This window comes from Nansenia antarctica, assembly GCF_963989245.1.
Source record: "Nansenia antarctica genome assembly, chromosome: 5".
NCBI lineage: Eukaryota > Metazoa > Chordata > Actinopteri > Argentiniformes > Microstomatidae > Nansenia > Nansenia antarctica.
This window is the reverse complement of record NC_137690.1, coordinates 63,650,357-63,672,352: the sequence shown is the minus strand read 5'-3', so window position 1 is coordinate 63,672,352 and position 21,996 is coordinate 63,650,357. Positions and strand designations below refer to the sequence as shown.

Sequence of the window (21,996 nt, the reverse complement as noted above, 5' to 3'; positions counted from 1 at the left end):
GCATCAATGCTTTTCTACGATACTCCTGATGACGTCTTGAAGGGCTGTCCCAATTCATAGGGGTAGATTTCAACCCCTATGGCTTGTGGCTCTGTTCGAAGGCCTTGGCTTCGAATCGAGTCACACTCGAAAACGAGCCATAGGGGGAATCGGGATTGGGCCTTCATCAGGGGTCAGGGGTCACGCGCACACTCAGGCTTTGATTCCATCAAACTTTATTTCAGCATCTACGGTGGATGTTAACGTTCTAGAGTCCCTGTCTAACCATTTTAATTATTATGGCAGAATAAGTAGGCCTATAGGTTGGTTGCACTTTTTCAGGGTGTGAATTTTCATAAACAACTCTGGTCCTAAGGAAATTGCATCCAAACTTTTGGACCTGTGGTACTGTCATGGAAAACTTCACTAGACACTTTGAAATAAATTAACAAAGACCAGAGCTGTTGGTTTTCCCAGACTTTTATTGCAAACAACAAAAGCAGAGTCCGTCTGGAGAGCAACTGCTGGACACAACTCGGTACATGATAGTTATACGTTATTTTATTTATTTATAACTATATGAATATTCATATTTCTCAGTTTACATACGTACCTTATATGTACATTATTCATACCTTATTGGATGTTCACCACCAATACATTTCACCTTGTTTTTCCATCTTATCATAGCTGGGTCACCCTGCCCTTTTCTCATCCTATTCATGGCTGAGGAATACTAATATCATTTGCTGTTTTCCTTCAAACCCTTCAAGGCTGTTTTCCCCTCTCCTAATTATTTCATCAGCCATATTGTGTATCTTTTTCTGGTGGGGCCATTTTGTGCGGCCATACAACAAAATCATGTTGAGTTCTGTAAGTTATAGTATTAATATTATAATAATATATTATAATATTTAAAAAATAGTAACAGTAATCAACAACAAACAAGTAAGAATGATTAAGCCTTATTGTTAAGAAAGCAGTGTGTTGTCTATAGGTCTACAAAATGGTTATCATTTAAGAGCAGTTGGATTATGTTGTAGAGCAAATGATTGTATGCAATGACAAGATACAATTATATCAAAAGATATAGGTATTGCATTGCGAAAAGCAAATGCATGTATTTATACGTGTATTTAAGTCTGAAACAGTGATTTACTGAGATGAAAAAGTGCTTTTAGTGCATCGTCTGTGTGGTGTATTCAGTCAACTGAAGAGTGTGTTGTAGTTTTGAAAAAGTGTATTTTTCATTAACAATTTTGAGTTTAGTTTTAAGAGTTTTGAAATGTGAGCACATACTGTACCTGAATATCAAAACTGTAAGACAAAACACAGGGCTCATAGATTTAATGTCACATATCTTTTTGCAATGGAAGTTTGAACTCAATAAGAGTACAAGTACAACAGAACAAAAAGATAACCACAAAAAACACTTGGAAGGATCTTAGAACATGTATTGCTAGATTACGTTTCAATAGGCAGGACATACTGTACATTATTATCTATAACAACTTATTACGGGTGTGTTTAAATAAAACAAATGCCTCAAAATGGCATACAACATTGTTAATTCTAACAAATCATAAGTTCATAAGTCCTAATGCATTGCTTCTCAAAGTGCATTCAAAAGGATGGATGTTATCAGAGAGCACCTTCAAGAGTTATGTTAACTCTTAACTAATAACTGGCTAATAGAAGGTATTACAAAAATATACAATTTCATTATGTGCATGTGCATTCTGTTTGTAGAGGCCAAAGGCAGGAAGAAATAAGCCTAGAACACTATGAAATATAGCAAAGGAATAAGAAAAGCACTTTTAAAAGGCACCGACAACAAACGTTGGTATTGGTTTAAGGGCCACTCCTTAGCCCCACTCAACGATGAAAATGGGACTTCTTGCATAGTGGTCTCACTTCTTGCTGACAATGTCGCGAGCGATGAGCTCCTTCATGATCTCATTGGTGCCGCCATAGATGGGTTGAATACGGGAGTCTACAAATGCCCTGAGAGAGAGAGAGAGAGACTAAGATCAGCACCCACAGCTTAATATGTACGATGATGAGTGGTTGCACAGTGGAGGACCAGTCATAATAATTAGTGTTAGTTAATTAGTGCATAGAGTTATAGGTCTGCCTAGCACCTACCACCATTTTAGTTTTTCACATGCCAAGTAGACGTTGAATATCTGAAGAATGTTAGTTCCTCAAAAAACACAATATTTAAAATAAGCCACGGCAATGTTAATTTCTACTTGTGTGTCTGTCACTCACTTGGCGATGGGGTACTCCCACATGTAGCCCCACCCTCCATGGAGCTGCAGACACTCAGTGGCCACCTTGTTCTGGAGGTCTGACGCCCTGGGGATAACAAGGAAGTAACAGCGGATACCGATCGGTCAGCATTGGCCAAGAATAAATATTCAAAGTAAAGAATATTCAAAGTATTGGAGAACTGTATTGCTGGTGTGTGCTCACCAGTACTTGGCCATGGAGGCGGTAGAGGAGTCCAGACGTTTCCCTGAATGGAGCTCGAGGCAGCTGTCGACAAAGGCTCGGCCCACACAGATCTCAGTCTTCAGCTCCGCCAGCTTGTGCTGCACTGTCTGTATACGGTGGCCATAAGAGAGATGAGGTAAGTGGACCACTCCAGTCAAATAAACATACTGTACTACCCCCCTAAAAGCACTGGACACTGTTCAAAAGAGTAAGTTGGTAGTCAGACCTGCAGATGAGAGATGGTCTTGCCGAAAGCCTTCCTCTGCGTCACATAGTTCCTGGTCTCTTCAAACATGAACTCACAGCTAGCCATGGCCATGTCAGCGATAAGCAGGCGCTCCTGAAAGGACGAGGGTAAAGCAGAGAGTATGAAAAGAAATAGAGACATTCATATTAATCTCAGAGGTGCTGATGTTGGACTGCAGAATGTTCATACCTGTGGTAGCTCGTTCATCAGGTAGTAGAAGCCCTTGTTGACTTGTCCCAGGAGAGCGTCAGCGGGGAGTCGAACGTCCTCAAAGAACAGCTCTGCAGTGTCCTACGGAAAAGGGACAGAGGGGAGAGGATGTCATATTCTGTGTCGTCACCCTCATGTCAACTAACACAATATCTAGTGTGAATGGACGTCAATTAGAAGTTAATGTTTACATCTAGTAACACCTCTAGAGGCATGCTATGGCTGCTGTCTTTGCACCTGTGCTTTCAGGCCGATCTTCTCCAGCTTGCGGCCCTTGTGGTAGCCCTTCATACCATCCTCCACCAGGAAGAGGCTGATCCCATGGGCCGCGGTACGTGCCTCCCGGTTCGTCACGGTCACCACGATCACCACGTCGTTCATCCAGCCGTTGGTGATGAACACCTAGAGAGTGACAGGTGACAGATGAGCATGGTCAAACTGGGCCTATCCCCCCCCCCGCCCAAAAAAAGGAAACCTACCTGTGGTTAAATTGCATCGCACCTGAACGTACCTTGTTACCGTTGAGGATCCAGTCACTGCCATCCTGCTTCGCGTACGTCCTCACACCTTGGAGATCGCTAAGATGGAAAGAGGAGATAGAGACAGCAGTAGAGATTGACAAGAAGGATGAGAGAGAAAGAGAGAGAGAGGGGGGAGGGATGACAGGTCGATGGTCAGAATCGAAACCTGGGACCCTGTGATTATGAGCTATGCCACCCAGGCGCTCTGACCACACATACATTTAAGTCAAAGGAGGCACATTAATAACGACTGTAGGTCTTAAAACAATCTACCTGGAACTTTAGCATCAAGTAAAAATTCTCAAGCAGTAAATGTGTGTGTTAGCCATTAAGGGCCTCACCTGCCAGCCCCAGGCTCTGTCATGGCGATAGCCCCAATGGATTTCCCAGCAGTCAACTGGGGTATGAACTTGTCAATTTGGGCTTTGGAGCCGTAGTTACTGATGTAGGGCATGACAATCTCAGAATGCAGGGCGAAGCCTGGGCCTGAACAGTTGGAATACATCCTGCAACAGAGAGGCACAGTGGAGAATTGGGTGAGGAGGGTCGGGTACTGTCTGAGTTAGGCGGTTGCACAAAAAAGCTATTTCTATCTGCTCTGACTGTTCCTAGTAGGAACACCATGAAGCTAAAGCCAGGAAGACTGTTTTCCTTGACATTTTGGATCGAATTCCACACTTGCACTGCTTAACGTTCATAGTTCATCATACACGTTCATAGTTCACTGTACACATGATTATAACATCAGCAACTTCATAGGGCAAAGGTGTTTTTGATCAAGACAAAAACAGATGTGATGCAAATAGAATGTTGGCTTGGAGAATATCCTGGGTCCCGGAGTGGGGACTGTACTCACTGCTCCTCCCACACCACGGCTGCAGATAGCAGGTCTCCTCCAATCCCTCCGTGCTCCTCTGGGGTGAGTACTCCCAGCAGGCCCTGCTCCCCAGCTTTCAACCAGAGCTCTCTGCTCACCTGACCTGCCTTCTCCCATCTGTGATTTTGGAGAGACAAAAGAGAGCATTGTAGTCCTTGTTGTCCAACGGACGAGACAATCGTTCGTGCAAACACGAAGGAAGCACCAGAGGTCAATAGTAGGCACAGGGATTGGCTCAGAGAATACATACTCCTTATGGTTGGGCACCACCTCCTCTTGGAAGAAGCGTCGGACACTCTGTCTGAAGAGGTCATGGTCCTCAGTGAAGATCCTGCGTGTGCCGATGTCCATCAGAGACTTGGCACTGGATGTCTCCGGGCGAAAGGGCAAGGCAGCTTCGCCATCAGGCTGGGTGTGCTGCATTCTGGGAGATAGAGGCACATACGCATAAGGCCTATAGATAAACCATTCAGCGTGATTGTCTAAATCCTCAAAAACTCTTAAATCCACAGTATGTACAGCCAAATAATATTTGTCAAAGGATACTAAATCTCATGCATATATCCTTGCTATAAACAAATAAGCTGTGACTTAATTCTTCAACTGGATAGGGGATCATGGGCAGGTGCAGTGCAGTGCAGCCTTATTATAGAAGAAGATGAAGGAAAAATCAACACGTATAATGACACAGTATAATCAGGTTTACGAAGGGGACTCTCAACGTATTAACAAGTTATGGCTGCAATGGGCTAAACACATAGGGCGTAGGGGAGTTCTGGTTAGTGTGCCAAAGGTTACAGAGAGAGTCCAAGCTTCACAGTGCATCAACACACAATGTTATGCGATCCTTTCCTACCGCCTCAATAAGAAAGAAGGAAAACAGAGACAAGCATTAAAAAGTAGTGTGATGAACATTAGTGTAAAGCTTCCATAGACTCTAATCTATGGATCTATCCAGTCTATAGTCTGAAATAGTTCCAATGCCACACACTTTCATTCACTTGTCTTCTTGACATTAAGACACGGTAATCACACTATCCCCATTCAAATCTATGACACCCACCTGCCATTTGTGAAGAGTAGTTGTCCACCCCGAGACACATTTTTAACTCCAGATAAACACGTTTTAACAGCCTTTTGTACAAACATTTCCCTCGCACTGCTTGACACCTTCCGACACGACTAAAATATCTCGAAGCGGACTCTCTTCTTCACATTATGCTGAGAGAAAGAGTGCAGTTGGCCGTTGAATGTTGCTGCCATCTATAGGATGGAAGCTGTTCCTGCGTATGGAACTGTATGTAGTCCTTTGTCAGATAGTGTTTCCCCCTCTATTGAATGAATGGACTTTATTGTCATTGCTACAGTACAGGTACCAAACAACGAAATTTAGGAGGGGTGGCTCCCCTGGTGTTAGGAAAGGGAAAAAAAAAACTTTTTAAAAAATCACAAGAAGGGAAGGAGCTGGTTTACATAAATAAAGGCTATGTACACAATCCACTGTACTATACTGTACAGATAGTCGACTAGGGTTGTCATATTGCACAATAGTATTGTTTCACGTTATTTAAAGTGTCACAGTTTGCAGGCTTGAAATGTACATGTTTGTGCCTCAGCACTACACCTGATTTTTTTCAGTCCAGCAGCTGCCATAGAATCCGTCCAGACTGTCCAGGGCCCAGAACTTAGGTCTTTGCTGTGTTCAGGGCCTGGACGGCCCTGTGGTAGAAGCTGTTCTTCAGTCTGTTTGTCTTAGCGGCCAGGGTCCTGAACCGCCTTTTCGAGGGCAGCCTGGTAAAGTGTACGTGCCCAGGGTGGGTCGGGTCCCTGGAGATCTTGGAGGCCTTCCTGAGACAGCGTGTGTTGTACAGCTCTTCCAGAGAGGGGAGGGGGGCGCCTATTATAGTCCATGATATTGGTACTACCATCTGAGTGGGCAAAACTGTACCTATTCTAAATTGTGTATAGGGTTATTATACGTAAATTAATATACAGTGGGGTGCAAAGATTTTGGCACCCCTAGTCAAAAAGCGTCCTCCGACTCGTAAGAATCTGTCCCGGCTGCCTTCAAAATAGCCAGAGTCAAGCCTCTCCTCAAGAAACCTACCCTTGACCCGTCCTCTGTCCACAACTACAGACCGGTATCCCTTCTCTCGTTCCCTTCCAAAAACCCTTGAACGGAGCTGCATCACACAGTTGTCCGAGGATGTCAGAATCAAGATAGTTCACTTCCACCATCAAAGGGTTACAAAGGGGCTGTGTCCCTCTAAGATCATCTAGGCCTTCGCCGAGGAGTCGGTGAAGCGCCTGTTGGTTTCTTTCCTTTTGCCTCCCACATCCTGGGGTTTGGATCAGAAAGCCTCCTCCTCCAGTGTCTCCTCCAGCCGCAGAAGCTCTGTGGCCCTCGGAGAGCAGCTCACAGATCTACAACCATGTAACCATGAACCTGTGGATCTGTTCACAAGGGCCATGGTCCACCAAGTCATGGAGACAGTCTCAGTCTCTCTGGAGTCAGGGTCATCCGAGGAGCCAGGGATGGTGATATGATTGACGATGGTCAGCTTGTCACATGTTCCCCCCCCCGCCACATTCTCTTTGATACCTTAAATCCTATTCTAGTGAGGCCTTAAACCATAAACTGGAGAATCAAGACTGGTTAGATGAACTAAAAAGCACACAGGTTGAGGAGGCATGGCTAGGTTTCAAAACCAAATTCCTAAATATTATTGACAGTATAGCCCCCATGAGAACCACCAGGGTTAAAGCCCGATCGGAACCATGGATGAATTCGGACATTCTAAATGCTATGAAAGTCAGAGACCTAAAATGCTCTGAAGTTCAAAAATGCAAATCAAAATTAGTGAAACACTTAAACGAAGATCTCAAAAACCACTTTGAGAAAATTAAAAAACAATGCAACAAACTATGCAATCAGGTAATTACCATGACCAAATCTGCTAAGAAAAAATACCTCGATAACAAAATCGAAGAAAACTTAAACAAACCACGTGACCTTTGGAAGCTACTTAATAGCCAACTAGGTTGCAGTCAAAAACTCAAAACCAGGTCTACAAACATCAGCATAAAATCTGGAGATTCTCTCTTTACAGACAAGCTGGATGTGGCTAAGTGCTTAAACACTTTCTTTACAACCATAGCCACTAAATTAGTTAACAATCTACCACCCCACTCAGGGCGTTATGGTGTAGAGCACATCCGTGCGTTCTACAATAAACTGGGTGTACGCAAAGATGATTTTAAACTCTCCATGGTGTCAAACGATGAGGTGTTTAAAAAACTGGGCGCTCTACACTCAGAAAAGGCCACGGGCCATGACAATATTCCAGCCAGATTTCTAAAAGACTCAGCTGCCTCCATTACCCCAATCATCACCCACATAATAAACCTCTCCATCAAACAGGGACACGTCCCCCTTGACTTTAAAATAGCAAGGGTAACCCCACTGTATAAAAAAGGAAGCAAATTAGACCCAGGCAACTACCGACCTGTTTCTATTCTTAATTCCATCTCGAAACTTATGTAAAAAATATTTTTATGAACAGGTTGATAGGTACCTTACCGAAAAAAATCTGATGTATGAATTTCAATCAGGATTCAGAACATCCCATTCCACTGACACATGCCTTCTCTATTTGAACGACCACATCAACCATGAGGTGGACTCGGGCAAGTACTGCGGCATGGTCATGCTGGACCTACAGAAGGCCTTCGACACAGTAGATCACCACATATTGTTAGATAAACTGAAAGCAATTGGGTTCGATAGAACATCGGTGAGCTGGATGCAATCCTACTTAGAGGGGAGGGAACAGGTGGTTAGTGTGAACGGAACACTGTCCCCCCCCCTCCCAGTGACCTGCGGCGTTCCACAAGGAAGCATATTGGGACCTTTACTGTTCCTAATATATGTGAATGACATGTCATCAGCATGTGATTGCAATTTGTTCCTGTTCGCGGATGACTCGGCTCTGCTGGTCTCTGACAGGGACATATTGCAGGTGGAAAAAGCGCTAAGCACTGAACTGAGTAGAATCTGCATCTGGCTAGCTGACAATAAACTATCAATACACCTAGGTAAAACTGAAACCATCCTATACGGATCCCCATCTAAACTCAGAAAGGCTGTAAATTACAAAATAAAAGTGGGTAACATTACTATCACAAGAAAAGAGGATATTACATACCTGGGCTCCATCTTAGAGGCAAATCTTTCCGGAGATAAAATGGCAGCAAAAGTAATCAAAAAAGTTAACCATAGAACTAGATTCTTGTACAGGATATCCTCACTTGTCAGTAAAAACACACTGAGGACCCTATCAGGAGCTCTCATTCAATGTCACTTCGACTATGCCGTAACATCATGGTACTATAGAACCACAAAGGCCCAAAAAACAAGACTCCAGACAGCCCAAAATAAACTGGTTAGGCTTCTGCTAGGCCTCAACCCTAGGACACATCTAACCGCTGCTCATTTTTTGAGCCTTGATTGGCTACGAGTAGTTGACAGAGTGCAGCAGCTTGCACTGGACCTGGTCTTCAAGATACGCTACACCACAAAGACACCCAAGTACCTGTCAACATACTTCCAAAAAGTGAACGTCCACACATACAATACCAGAGGAAGCTTCACGAACCACGTTCAACCGCGTTGCACCACAAACAAGGGGTTAAACTCGTTTGCAAACTATGCAGTAAAAATGTGGAACGCCCTTCCTATAATCTTAAAGGAGTGCAAAACACTGCCCACCTTCAAAACCACTCTCAAAAAACATTTACAGGAGGCTGCAATCCGTAACTGGACCCTCTAAATCAAAAACTGTACATACTTGTTGTTTTGTCCCCCCGCCCGAACTACCCATTGTACATATTATATGTCTGTCCCCCTGCCCGAACTACCCACTGTACATACTTTGTGTTTTGTCCCCCGCCCCCACCTGTGGTGTATGTCCCCACCTGTCCTACCCGCTGTACATACCTTATGTTTTGTTGTATTGTTCTTCCCATGTCGGATGTATGTTTATCTTGTAGATAGTACTAGTTATTTGTCTGTATTATCTTGTAGATAGTACTATTTTTTTTTCTTTTCGGTCTTACATGTAACGATGAATTTAGAATCAAGGACCCCAATTGAAATAAGCCAGTGGCTTTCTTGGGTTTTTATCCTGTTAGATGACCTTGTATGTAATATGTACTTTCATGTACCTACTTCTGCAAATCTTCTAATAAAGTTTTCAATCAATCAATCAACCGGTGGGTGCCAGAGTTGCATGAAGCCTAGTCACTCTTTAACATCAGGGTCAGTCAGGATGTGTGTGTTGCCGAGTGCGTCTGAGGGTGAGGCTGAGAAGGCCCAGGCTGAGCTTAAAGGATTCCTCAGATTCCTCCCAATGCTCAGCCAGCTCAAGGCCGGCTTCAAGGTGAACCAAATATTACTGTACTTTATACATTCCAGTCAGAGTTTGTCTTCTCTTTGTAAACAACTGTTCAATGTTATCTGTCGTCTATATACACACTCTCCTCTTATACACAGTATTTTAGTAGTTACAGTATCTTACCACTTCCATGTATTACAGGCAGGCCTATCATTGCCATGATGTTTTGTTTTCTAATACTTGTTTCTTTCACAGTGCTCCAAGAAGAGCACCAGGAAGGACAGCCAGGCCCCAGAGGCAGGACAGGAGCCCAAGGTTAAAGGCTGCATCCGGAAGTTCACTGATAGGACGATCCTTCTGCTACAGGGTTGATATGAGTTCAACTGCATGAATCAGCTACGTACATTTGATGTAAAACATAAATTCTGTGTTAAGTTAATGTTAACACAACTCACTCTTGTCTCTCCCTATCGTGTGTCTCTAACAGCCCTCTTCAGAAGGATGGAGTCAGCTGTCAACAAGGGCCTTGTAACCCCGTCAAGAAGACCTCCAGGAAGACCCGGAAGCCCACCTAAATGATTCAGTAAATGTGTTTGTGTTTGCATTCAGTCTATTGTATTCCTTGTCTTTTCTTATTTCACTGTTGGATTTCATCATGTACATTACCAGTGTAATTCATTGACACCATATGAATAGAAAATACTCTTACATTGACAGCTTAAAGCCACCAGAGGGTACTACGACGACATCATTCTGTGGGTCCATGCATTTAAGGTGAAACAAAGCACGTACCAGTACTCACCACTAGGTGACAGTAGAGTAATTTTGACCCTGCTGCTACAGTGAGCCTCACACACACACTACAATACAAACACTGGTATACAGGTTTATTTTTGCGAGACTTAAACCATAAATATCAAAATACCTTTTATCAATGGGGAACACTCACTGACAAGTTATAACAACAAAAGTAAACAGTGTTTTCCACAGGAACATTAGCCGTCCGTGGAACCTTGTAAAGAAATACACAACATACTGGAACTCCACGGCCGTGTTGTACAATGGTGCCTCCTGGTGGTCAGGTACGGTATCATACCTCTCTGCATCCCCCCCAACCAGTGACTGACATGGTTTATCTCATTTAATGACATCGATGGCCGAAACGCAAAACCTCCAACTGCAAAACATTTTCTATTAACACATACTATAGTAACATAGTCCCCAAACAGTGTATTCACACAGCAAAGACCTAAGTTCTGGGCCCTGGACAGTCTGGACGGATTGTATGGCAGCTGCTGGACTGAAAAAATCAGGTGTAGTGCTGAGGCACAAACATGTACATTTCAAGCCTGCAAACTGTGACACTTTAAATAACGTGAAACAATACTATTGTGCAATATGACAACCCTAGTCGTCTATCTGTACAGTATAGTACAGTGGATTGTGTACATAGCCTTTATTTATGTAAACCAGCTCCTTCCCTTCTTGTGTTTTTTTTTAAAGTTTTTTTTTTTTCCTTTCCTAACACCAGGGGAGCCACCCCTCCTAAATGTCGTTGTTTGGTACCTGTACTGTAGCAATGACAATAAAGTCCATTCATTCATTCATTCATTCATTCATTCATTCATTCATTCATTCATTCATTCATATTCTGTGATGCGTATCCTTAACAAATAGCATTCTGCAAGAAAATGAGAAAGTGAATTTTGCAGATAGGAGGTTTTGCGTTTCGCAACCTGTGTAAATGTTGTCCTTCAGTCATACATGTGGGGGTAATAGTGTGTGAGCTTGTTACTTAGTTATGAAGCACCATCCAATGAGTTTAGAGGCATTTGTCATTCATATTGTAAGCAGGGCTCTCCTGAAAAAGAGACATTGGTCTCAGTGGGACACCCTGCACAAATAAAGGTTTTATAATAACATTAATTGTTTGATTTCAAGTATAGAGCCAAAAGAAGAAACATGCTTCACTGTCCAAACACTTAAGCAGAGGCACTGCAATTTAGAAAATGCATAGGCTACCTACAATAGGTAGGTCAAGTCAAGAAGTCAAGTCAAGTCAACTTTATTTATATACCACATTTACATACAGCAGCAGCTGAACCTAAGTGCTTCACAGATGTAGAACAGGCAAAGTGCAGAATATTAAATAAAATGCAACACAATACAAGATATGATCAAATTAAAAGAAGAGATAAAGGATATAAAAGGACTAAAAGCAACAATAAAACAAAAAAAGCCAGGGACCTACAATAAAACAATAAAAGCCAGGGACCTAACGGTGGCCAAGTGGGGGGGGAAGACCAGGGAAAACAGGTGGGTGACCAAGAAGTATGAGTGACAGTCGTGGCATAATGATGTTGTGCGTACGTGGTGTGTCTCCCCTTCTGGTCCACGCTGTTATGGAAGGTCATCAAGGCAATAAACGACTTAGAAAAGCATGTCCTAGCATAGATGTTTGACATGTCCAGACGTACATTTTTGACGTGTCCACACGTCCTCGTCGCCTGTAGCTCCTCCTCCTCAACCAAACTCTGATGGGGTCCCAATCTCTGAGAGTCACGACCCTACTCACCAGACTGGGAGAGATGGTGAATATATCCTGATTAATGTAGTCTGTCTTCAATTTAAGGTCATAATAATACAGTATACTACTACTGGAGGAGTATAGGATCATTATTTCACTGTATGTACTATAGTACTTCTATGTGTTAGAGTATGTTGTATAATATGTCACTTTCATTAGATGTAGATCCTAATTGTTTTCATTTGAATCATGGATAGCCTAATACTTTTAATACCGGACTGCATCGTAACCTCATATTAACGGTTTGATTTCAAATCTAAACTTCTGGAGTATAGAGCTAAAAGAAGAAACGTGCTTCACTGTCCATATACTGACAGTACACAGGGCAATGTAAATATGATACTTGAGTTGACACCAGAGATGTGCTGATCTCAAATCTTTAAATGTCCTCTGTCCTCCCATGATCTTACCATGACAGCATGTAGCTATAACTGAAGTAAGTCTCAGCAAAGTGTCATCTTTCAGGCAACAGGCTATATCCTATAGCTACAGTATATCAAATAGCTTCAATCTTCACTGTGTGCTCATGCAAATACTCTATGCCTGTCGTATCTAAAAGTAATGATTGATCAATGGACTCATTTTATACACTATGTCCTATACATAATGAAAGACCAAGAATCAAGCCAGGTGGGATGTCCTTTTGGAAACATTTATTCTGAAATCACAGAGTGAAAATAAATACAACTTTCAGGGAAGGAGGGAGGTTTGGCGGCCAATCCACGATCGTGTCCAGCACCTTTGGCATTGCTGGGGCAGTGATGTCATGACTTGGGTGAGCGGGGTAGAGGGAACAACCCCCCACTTGATGAGTGGTCATCCCTGCTCCCCCATCTCATGTGGAGAGAAACACCCCAGAGGGAGGGAGGGCCAGGAGAGGGTCTGCAGTGGAAACGTAGCTTCCAAAGGGGGGAGTGAAAAGTGACGAACAAAAAAGAAAAATAACTGAATGGATAAGCTTTGACATCCCATAGTCCTTTTCTTTCCTAGGTTGGTCTTAGAAACAGTGTGGATGTCCTGACACCATGGGGTCTGCAGACAAACTTCAGCTTCTTCAGCAACAAGAGGTGTCTTACACAGACATGACGTGCTTGACGAAAGCTAGGGGAGAATAGCAAAGAGGAAGTATTAGTACACAGTTCTGGGAGCTCTATGTCTACACAGCATGTTTTTTTGTTTTTTTAAACATCAGTTTACCATTCATACATTTGTAGGTCTCTAAAGAGGATGCAGGGATCACAGGGGCCGGGGCAATTGTAACAGTAGGCGGGGGGGAAATGTAAGACCTTTAAAATAGATATTTCACTGACTATTTCCATGCAGGGAGTAAACCTAACTGTACTGAGTGAGTTTCACTTTTTATTGATTGAAGAAAAGCAAGGTGTTACAATTGACCCCTGTTACATAGGTCCCCAGTCTCCCCTCCTATACACTAATCTAAATCATTACACATTTAAATAGTTAGCCATAATAGCATTGACGGTGGGATATCCACATTGAGAGTATATAGCCTTACCAAACATGATGACACTATAGCAATGCTCATATCATGGTACTGTTTTACACAATCTGTGAAATGATCATTGATATTCCTTCTGCTCAGTGAACAGACTTACCCTCGTAGTGGATTTTGCCATCCTCGTCTTCCTGTCCTGTCATGAGGGCCTCAATCTCTGCCTCAGTCATCTTCTCGCCTAAGAGTGGCACAAGGAGTCACATTTCAGTCTCACATTTCACATTTCTTGAGTCTCACATTTCACATTCAGTAGCAGCTCAACATAGACAGGGCCTACTGGAGTGTCCTTGGCTATGTCTATATTTGGGCCTTTGACTCACCAAGTGTTCCCAGAACGATACGCAGCTCAGCGCCCATCACTGTGCCGTTGCCCTCCTTGTCAAAGACGCGGAGACCCTCAACGTAGTCATCATAGGCACCTTTGGGGCAGGCATCCACTGTCTTCAGCATGGGCAGGAAAGCGTCGAAACCGATCCTCTTGTTCTCCATGTCTGAAAAGATGGGGAGCAGAACGAGATTACACACCATAGTTTTTTTTCTGACAGATTGTCGGTGTTACTCCGTCCATACCGACAGTCGTTCAGGTGACACGGGTCGCACTAGAATGACAGACGAACACATGTCGTAACGCAATATAATCCACACAGAATCGACTGTATGGACAAAAAAATGATTGGCTCTCCCATTATGGGTAGTAACTATGTCTACTACAATTTCTATTCACAATTCTATAACCGTGTCTCTTTCAACAGCTGTGGTGTTTTTTATGACATAGGAAGAGAGTTCTGTGTCTTTACGTGTGACTAATTCCAACCAGGCACATCATCATAACCACTCATAGCTTATGGGGGGTCTCACCGTCAGCAGATGGGTCACCCAGGATCGCCTTCACCGACTTGTTGGTGGGGTTCTGTCCCAGGGCGCGCATGATGTCGGCCACCTGGCTGAAGGCCACCTGGCTGTCACCAACTCTGTCGAAGAGACCGAAAGCCTCTTTGAAGTCTGGAAGAGAGATACAGAGGAGTTTTTGGTGAGATGGGTAGAAAATGCAGACAGACATAACAGAATGTATAGAAAAAGCAGACACATGCCGATTTAGACCAGAAAATGTTACCAACATGGTTAAATAAATGGGAATATTAATATAATTCATGTAAGGTTACAAAAGAAATCCATGAGATTGTGGATATAACACAATTATTGTCTTTCATTTATCATAAATATGACAAGAATAGAAAATGGCAAAACGTGCAAATGTTATGCTGAGGATACAGAGGACAGATCGAAATAGAGCACTGGTATGTCGGCAAGTGTCCTATCCTAAGCGGCAGGGTCAAAGACCAAAAGCTTCCCTCGTTTCCCCCTGCTAATTACAAGCAACAGTTGTGTATACACTGACGAGAGAAAGATAGGGAGCGGGTTAGGACAAGGGATAGCTATTTCTATGGACTCCCATCAGGAAGCAAATGACAAAGCGTAATGAGAGTGATCTCCTGACAGATTAATGTTCTCATGTGATTTCCGAACAGCAGCAGCTGTCCCCCTCCGCCAGCGTTTGGGTGGCATTTAGAGCACCGGCAGGCAATTGATACGCCCTGAGAAACTAACCCATGCCATATATGGGCACGGCTGTCTCCGCCTGGCTCGAGTTAAACATAAAAATGCTGACAGTAGTGCAACCGACACCCCCTGCATGGCCTGCGCCTACTACATTCCAGACTGCATCTAAGCTGCTACAAGTGCTCCTCATTATGCAGGAAGAGGGGAGTTTTCTGCCAGTGAATTATCTGATAAAAAGCTGAATACAAGAAGGTGAGGAATCACGTGATCTGCCCTGATACATTGTGCGCCTCACCAGGGCTACTCAATCAAATAGGTACTACTGCAGTTATTGCTGCCATACGTATACTTCTCATACAGTACAAAAAAAACGGATAAATACACTAACTATCCACATGTGCACAAACATATGGCATATATAATACTGGACTGCCACCAGTTACACAGGACAACTGTAGACATAATACTTTGTGAAGGACGTTCATGAAGGGCCATGTCTTTCAGCGAGGAACAAAAGGCTAGAGGATCATGGGTTTACATTCTTGCTGTGTAGAGATGCCACATGCTCTGCATCTTAAACGTCCAACCAGAGATTTCACACTATTCTAAAGGACCACTGTGCAATTCAAGACCTGGCACCGGGCTCAGAATAGACAGGACACAAATGCTCCCAACAGCTGACCACCCCCTGTGTGGATTCTGCTCTAGTGGTGTCAAGGGCTCCAAACTGGGTTCTATGTGAGGTCTTTCCACTCTCTTATCGATTAGTGATCATATTAGGAGTGCAGGTGCTACAAACTCTTTGTCTACACCTGTGAGTGCTACTTTGAACAACACAGAGGGAATGTAAAAAAAAAAACCTGACTTCACTTGTGAAAGGCTCAAATGATCCACTTTTCTCACCAAACACGCATCACGCCTGGGCTTTACTTACCTTCAAGCTGGTCCGCTGTGAACTCGGACATTGCAGGTGCAGCGGGTGCAGCGGCATCGGCCTGTCAGACGCACAACAACAACACATCAGTCCCAATTCTTACCACTCCAACACCACACAGCATACTTACACCACACGATCATATACACGGTGCAAAAGGTCTCTACAGAAAAACATTCTAAAAATGCATTTGCGTCTGTTTAGTCACAAATGCATTAGATGCCAGGTAATGAGTTACACTAGTGTGAAGATGGAAATAAATGAATACACTGAATGGCACAAATGTGAAGATTGAATGAGGGATATATTCCATGTTTTCATTCTTTAGCACAATGGGATAAATCAATCTGACACCCCCTTCTTGGTTTCTTCAAAGACATTAGTACGCCACAAAGTAGGGAAAAGACCAGTCCTCATATCCTCTCTTTATAACGATCACATTGATGCCATTGTAGTTCTGTAGCAGTGTCACACTTTTAGATCCAAATCAATGTCACAACGGATGGATTGGTATAAAGAATCTCAAAATAACTTCAGCGACATGGCCCCACACAAATGTCCAAAAGTACACACCATTATAGAGAGGAGATGGAGGAGCGGGAAGGAGAAGAGTAGCTGAGAGTCCCAAGAGAGAGTGGTCCTGAAGCATGGTCAAAGCCCCTCTTATTTATGGCTGGGTCTGATGTCACAGGGTGGATCAGATGACGTTCTGGAAGTTCTTTAACTTTCTTAGGGCAAACGGGAAGGGGAGCTGTGGTCCCCTCTCGGAGTGGGAGTAGGCCTTTAGAAGGGGACTGGGTTATTTTTAGGCAGCTAAGGGACTGTTTCAATGCTCCTTGTCTTTGGTCAGCGTTTTAAATCACTTACATTGATGTCCCATAAACAAGTTATTCGTTGACATTTCAAATCTGATATGGAACTGAAATGTACTGGATATGAGCCTCACTGAACTGATAAAAACCCATCAATCGACTAGCCTACTGCCTACAACTCGGGGAAGCTTCTCGTTTACAAGGTGATATTTTTAAACCTGGTCCTCTTATGGTTATATCTGGTAGTGATCAAAACTCAAACACAAACAATGTGGTCCCGTAAGTGACGTAATGAAACCCATCAAGGACACATGCAACATGTGACAAATATCTGAGTAAAAAAGCAATGTTGCGCTGTCTAAAAGATACCGGTTCGCATTGACGATATGTAACAGATCGTGTTCGAGAATGACTAGTAAGATCCTAGGAAAACGAATTCATTTGGCGATGATAACACAATAAAGCAACCGATCAATCAAATCAAGTTGATGTTGTTCTCCCTCGTCTGCGGTCAACGGGCACAGTGAGGTAGCCTTCTGTAGGCCTAGTAGCGTATTTATGTCTGGAGTCGATGTTCATGAAAGCGCGAACAAGTGCTGTGACGATCACGTCAATGACAGATGGGCAAGAAAGTCAGCCAATCTGTCATTTCCTCCGCGCTGTGAGGTGTCTGCTGTGTGACTCATACACATCACAGACACATCTGTTCACGCTTGTGTGTGTGTGTGTGTGTGTGTGTGTGTGTGTGTGTGTGTGTGTGTGTGTGTGTGTGTGTGTGAGGTGGTGTGTAAGTGTGTGTGAGGTGGTGTGTGTGTGTGTGTGTGTGTGTGTGTGTGTGTGTGTGTGTGTGTGTGTGTGTGTGTGTGTGTGCTCTCTGTGACCGACTCTAATAAGACTCATCGGAGCGTAATTGGAGCTGTCCGCGGTGCGTGGTGCTGATCAGATCGTCCCGAAATCTGATTAAATTATAGACAACTTGGGTTTTTCTATATTCTATCCTGCATGACTTCACCATACAGTGTAATAATGGCCAATGCAGAAGGAAAGACGGATTCAATTACCCCGATACAATTGTGCATCTGTTCGGTGAATAAAGGTGAATGACTATTATTACAGTTTTTTCTATATCGCTTTAATACATTTTCTGAAAGCATGGCTTCTCTTAACTCTTAACACAAATCCCCCAAAACTCACACACAAAACCCTAAACAAATCTCTTGCAAAAGCAAACACTGCATTCGAAATAGTGTTGTGTCTTCTTAAAATGAAAATGTGTCGTTACACACACACACGTAACACACACACACGCACGCACGCACGCACACACACACACACACACACACACACACACACACACACACACACGCACGCACGCACACACACACACACACACACACACACACACACACACACACACACACACACACACACACACACACACACACCATCAAATGAATAGACACTTCTAAGAACCAATTAAACACTCATGCGCTCAATGGAAAACACTATGATCAGTGGAAAACATTACCATGATAGCATTATCAGTAGGCCTTTTGCATTTTCAGTGTTACACTACATACATAGCCTGTTATAAACTGTTATGTTTTCATACTCAAATATAAAACACACAAATATAAGAATATAATGTATTTTTTATTCTGAAATATTGTATACATCTCAGCAAATAGTTGGATTTGTAAAACGTTCTTCATACAGAACAAACAATAGAAAAAAGGAAAGTACGCCTCCCGCATATACTGTAAAGAAAAAGAGAATCAGGCTGCATCCTGCCTTTCGTTTCTGTCTGGCCATAGGACCTCATCGACATCACAGGCAATATTCTCCCCCTGTCCAAGCAGCAGGGAAAGTATCGCCTGGCACGACGCAGACCAGCCTACTGCTTCAGCAGCTATATCACCATGCGTCCTCCATTTCTTGTAGAAGGGATATGCACCCCATGGGGGCTGCGTTCATGTACCTTCCGACGCCAAGCTGAAAAAAACTCCTCAATGGGGTTGAGAAATGGGGAATATGGTGGCAGATGAAGAACGGAAAAACGTGGGTGGTAGATGAACCAGTTGCGGACCAGAGCAGCCCGGTGGAAACGTACGTTGTCCCAGATGACAACGTACCTGGGCTGCTCTGGGTTATCCATCTGCTCGGCTGGGGTGAGGATATTGTGTCGTGTGTCCAGAAAAATTATGAGATGGGCATTATTGTAGGGGCCAAGGGTTGAACGGTGATGGAGGACGTCTTGGTGATCTATGCCTGTGCACACGATGATGTTCCCCAACCTCAACAATGTTTCCAACATTCCCCGTTGCCGTCCTTTTTGTAAGGTTGAAACCCACTTCATCAACGTGGTCAGCCAAAGTGGCCCAAATCTCATCAGAGACAATTGCTCTCCGAGGTCGTAGGTTGTCCTCTTGCTCGTCCTCCTCCTCCTCTGACTCTCACACCTCTTGCTTTACCTTTCTCTACAAAGTTTGCATCCATTGTTCTCCAAGACAGGAGAGCTCACATTGTATTGCTAAAGCTATGATTACTAGTTCAAAAGCAATAGGTGCCCATATGAGTGTGATTGGTGGTTTGAGTTAAGCATTCTGAATGGTAGTGTTTTCCATGTGAACACAAGAGATTTTATCAAGGAAGATTGTGCCAAATGTAGTGTTTCGTGTTTTGATAACTGTGTGGTTTATAACTGCAAAATGAGTGAAAAGCAGGAAATGTGTTTGTATTTGTGAAGAATTGGTGTGAGATACACAAGATTCAGGTTTTGGTCATTGTGTCTCAAGTTCTGATGTTGGTGTGTAAGCGATTGAGAAAAACTGTAAAGGTGTTGAACTGGCCAGTGACATCACAGACAAAGCCACTGGAAGTTTACAAAATCAAATGGTGAAAATAGAGCATAAATAGCTACTATAGGCCTACAGTTTGCAGATGGGGCTTTGATGCTGCCATAAACCAAGCACTCATGCACTTGTGGCGGTCATGATGGGTGTAATGACGTGTAACTGCCCACATAATATAGAAACCAGTTGTTTTTGTGACACCACAAGCAAATTATACAATCAGACTGGGAGAGGAAGACGGCATAATCCTGACATAATTTTGTTATTATGTTATTTTAGCTGTTTACCAAAACATATTCAAGTTACAGTGATATATAACGAATATGGGCTTAAAGTGCAGACTCTCAGATTTAAAATGAGGGTATTCACAACCAAATTGGAGGAAGGGTTTAGGAATTACAGCTCTTTAATAAAGTGGCCCCCTCTTTTTCAAGGGTCCAAAAGTAATTGGACAATTGAATCAACAGCTGTTTCATGAACAGATCTGGGCTATTCCTTTGTTATGTCTTCATCAGTTAAGCAGGTAAAAGGTCTGAGTGGTATTTGAGTGGCAAAAGTGTCACATTTGCATTTGGAAACTGTTGCTGTGAACGCACAACATACGGTCAAAGGATCTCTCAATGCAAGTGAAACGCCATCCTTAGGTGGCAAAAACAACCCAAAAAATCCAGCAGAGAGATAGCAGGAGCATTAGGAGAGGCCAAATCAATAGTTTGGTACATTCTGAGAAAAAAAGAATGCAATGGTGAGCTCGGCACCACAAAAATGTCACCATTCATAAGTCTCAAGAATAGAAACACCAGATTAAACTTTGCCGAAAAACATCTAAAAAAGCCAGCCCATTTCTGGAACAGCATTCTTTCGACAGATGAAACTAAGATCAACCTGTACCAGAATGATGGGAAGAAAAAAGTATGGAGAAGGCTTGGAACGGCTCATGATCCGAAGCATACCACATCATCTGTAAAACACGGTGGAGGCAGTGTGATGACATGGGCATGCATGGCTTCAAATGCCACTGGGTCACTCATGTTTATTGATGATGTGACAGAAGACAGAAGCAGACGGATGAATTCTGAAGTGTTTAGGGATATACTGTCTTCTCAGATTCAGCCAAATTCAGCATAGTTGATTGGACGGCGATTCAAAGTACAGATGGACAATGACCCAAAACATACTGCGGGAGCAACCCAGGAGATTTTTAAGGCAAAGAAGTGGAATATTCTGCAATGGCCAAGTCAATCACCTGATCTCAACCCGAACGAGCATGCATTTCACTTGCTGAAGACAAAACTAAAGACAGACCCACGAATGAACAACAACAGAAGACAGCTGCAGTAAAGGCCTGGCATAGCAATCCAAAGGAGGAAACGCAGCATTTGGTGACGTCCATGGGTTTCAGATATCAGGCAGTCATTGCCTGCAAAGGATTCTCAACAAAGTATTAAAAAATTACATTTTATTGATGTTTATGTTGATTTGTCCAATTACATTTGAGCCCCTGAAAATGGGCGACTGTGTATGAAAATGGTTGCAATTCCTAAACTTTTCATACAATATTTTGGTTCAACCCCTTGAATTAAAGCTGAAAGTCTGCACGTCAATTACATCTCAATGTAATTTCAAATCCATTGTGGGGTCGTACAGAGCCAGAATTATGGAAATTGTGTCACTGTCCAAAATATTTATGGACCTAACTGTATAGTGTGAACATCTGAGAGCAACACAATAATACCCCTGCTTTCTAATGTTGCACAACAATTCAGCATTTGGTTTGGTGCTGTATTTGAAGTCATCAATACAACAGGTTGCTATTTGACTTTTGAAGTAATTTGTTGGCTGAATGAAAATGTTGAAATGTAGTAGAAATGTCGCACCATAGGCCTGGTCAAGGTCCATGTCATTGGTGACATAACTGTTGATATTACCCAGCCTACCAGGGGTCAAGGCCAACTACAATAGCATACCCCAACAATAATGATCGACCTATTCTGAGTGTTGAGGGCCATCTC

General features: G+C 43.1%; 2 protein-coding genes across 2 annotated transcripts; both read right to left on the bottom strand.

The window, feature by feature from the left end:
• Nucleotides 1-1,309: 1,309 nt before the first annotated feature.
• On the bottom strand, nucleotides 1,310-5,533 carry acadl (acyl-CoA dehydrogenase long chain). Its single transcript, XM_080532795.1, has 11 exons — nucleotides 5,394-5,533; nucleotides 4,581-4,754; nucleotides 4,310-4,447; nucleotides 3,795-3,959; nucleotides 3,444-3,510; nucleotides 3,170-3,334; nucleotides 2,912-3,013; nucleotides 2,702-2,815; nucleotides 2,455-2,582; nucleotides 2,251-2,337; nucleotides 1,310-1,983 (listed from the first exon to the last, which is right to left on the bottom strand). Exons 1-11 carry the CDS (start codon nucleotides 5,477-5,479, stop codon nucleotides 1,890-1,892), a joined length of 1,320 nt encoding a protein of 439 aa, XP_080388921.1. The 5' UTR covers nucleotides 5,480-5,533; the 3' UTR covers nucleotides 1,310-1,889.
• Nucleotides 5,534-13,382: 7,849 nt separating this feature from the next.
• mylz3 (myosin, light polypeptide 3, skeletal muscle) lies at nucleotides 13,383-16,351 on the bottom strand (the record flags this gene model as incomplete). Its single annotated transcript, XM_080533041.1, has 5 exons — nucleotides 13,383-13,411; nucleotides 13,927-14,004; nucleotides 14,147-14,317; nucleotides 14,685-14,828; nucleotides 16,321-16,351. The coding sequence occupies 5 exons, from the start codon at nucleotides 16,349-16,351 to the stop codon at nucleotides 13,383-13,385; spliced, it is 453 nt and encodes a 150-aa protein (XP_080389167.1).
• Nucleotides 16,352-21,996: the final 5,645 nt, after the last annotated feature.

Excerpts from the sequence above, each read along its gene's own strand:
- acadl (XM_080532795.1), bottom strand. The coding sequence starts at position 5,479 with ATGTTTGTACAAAAGGCTGTTAAAACGTGTTTATCTGGAGTTAAAAAT. Across the intron at positions 4,755-5,393 it reads CTACTCTTCACAAATGGCAG|AATGCAGCACACCCAGCCTG; the intron begins GTGGGTGTCATA and ends TCTATCTCCCAG. Across the intron at positions 2,583-2,701 it reads AGACCATCTCTCATCTGCAG|ACAGTGCAGCACAAGCTGGC; the intron begins GTCTGACTACCA and ends CACCGTATACAG.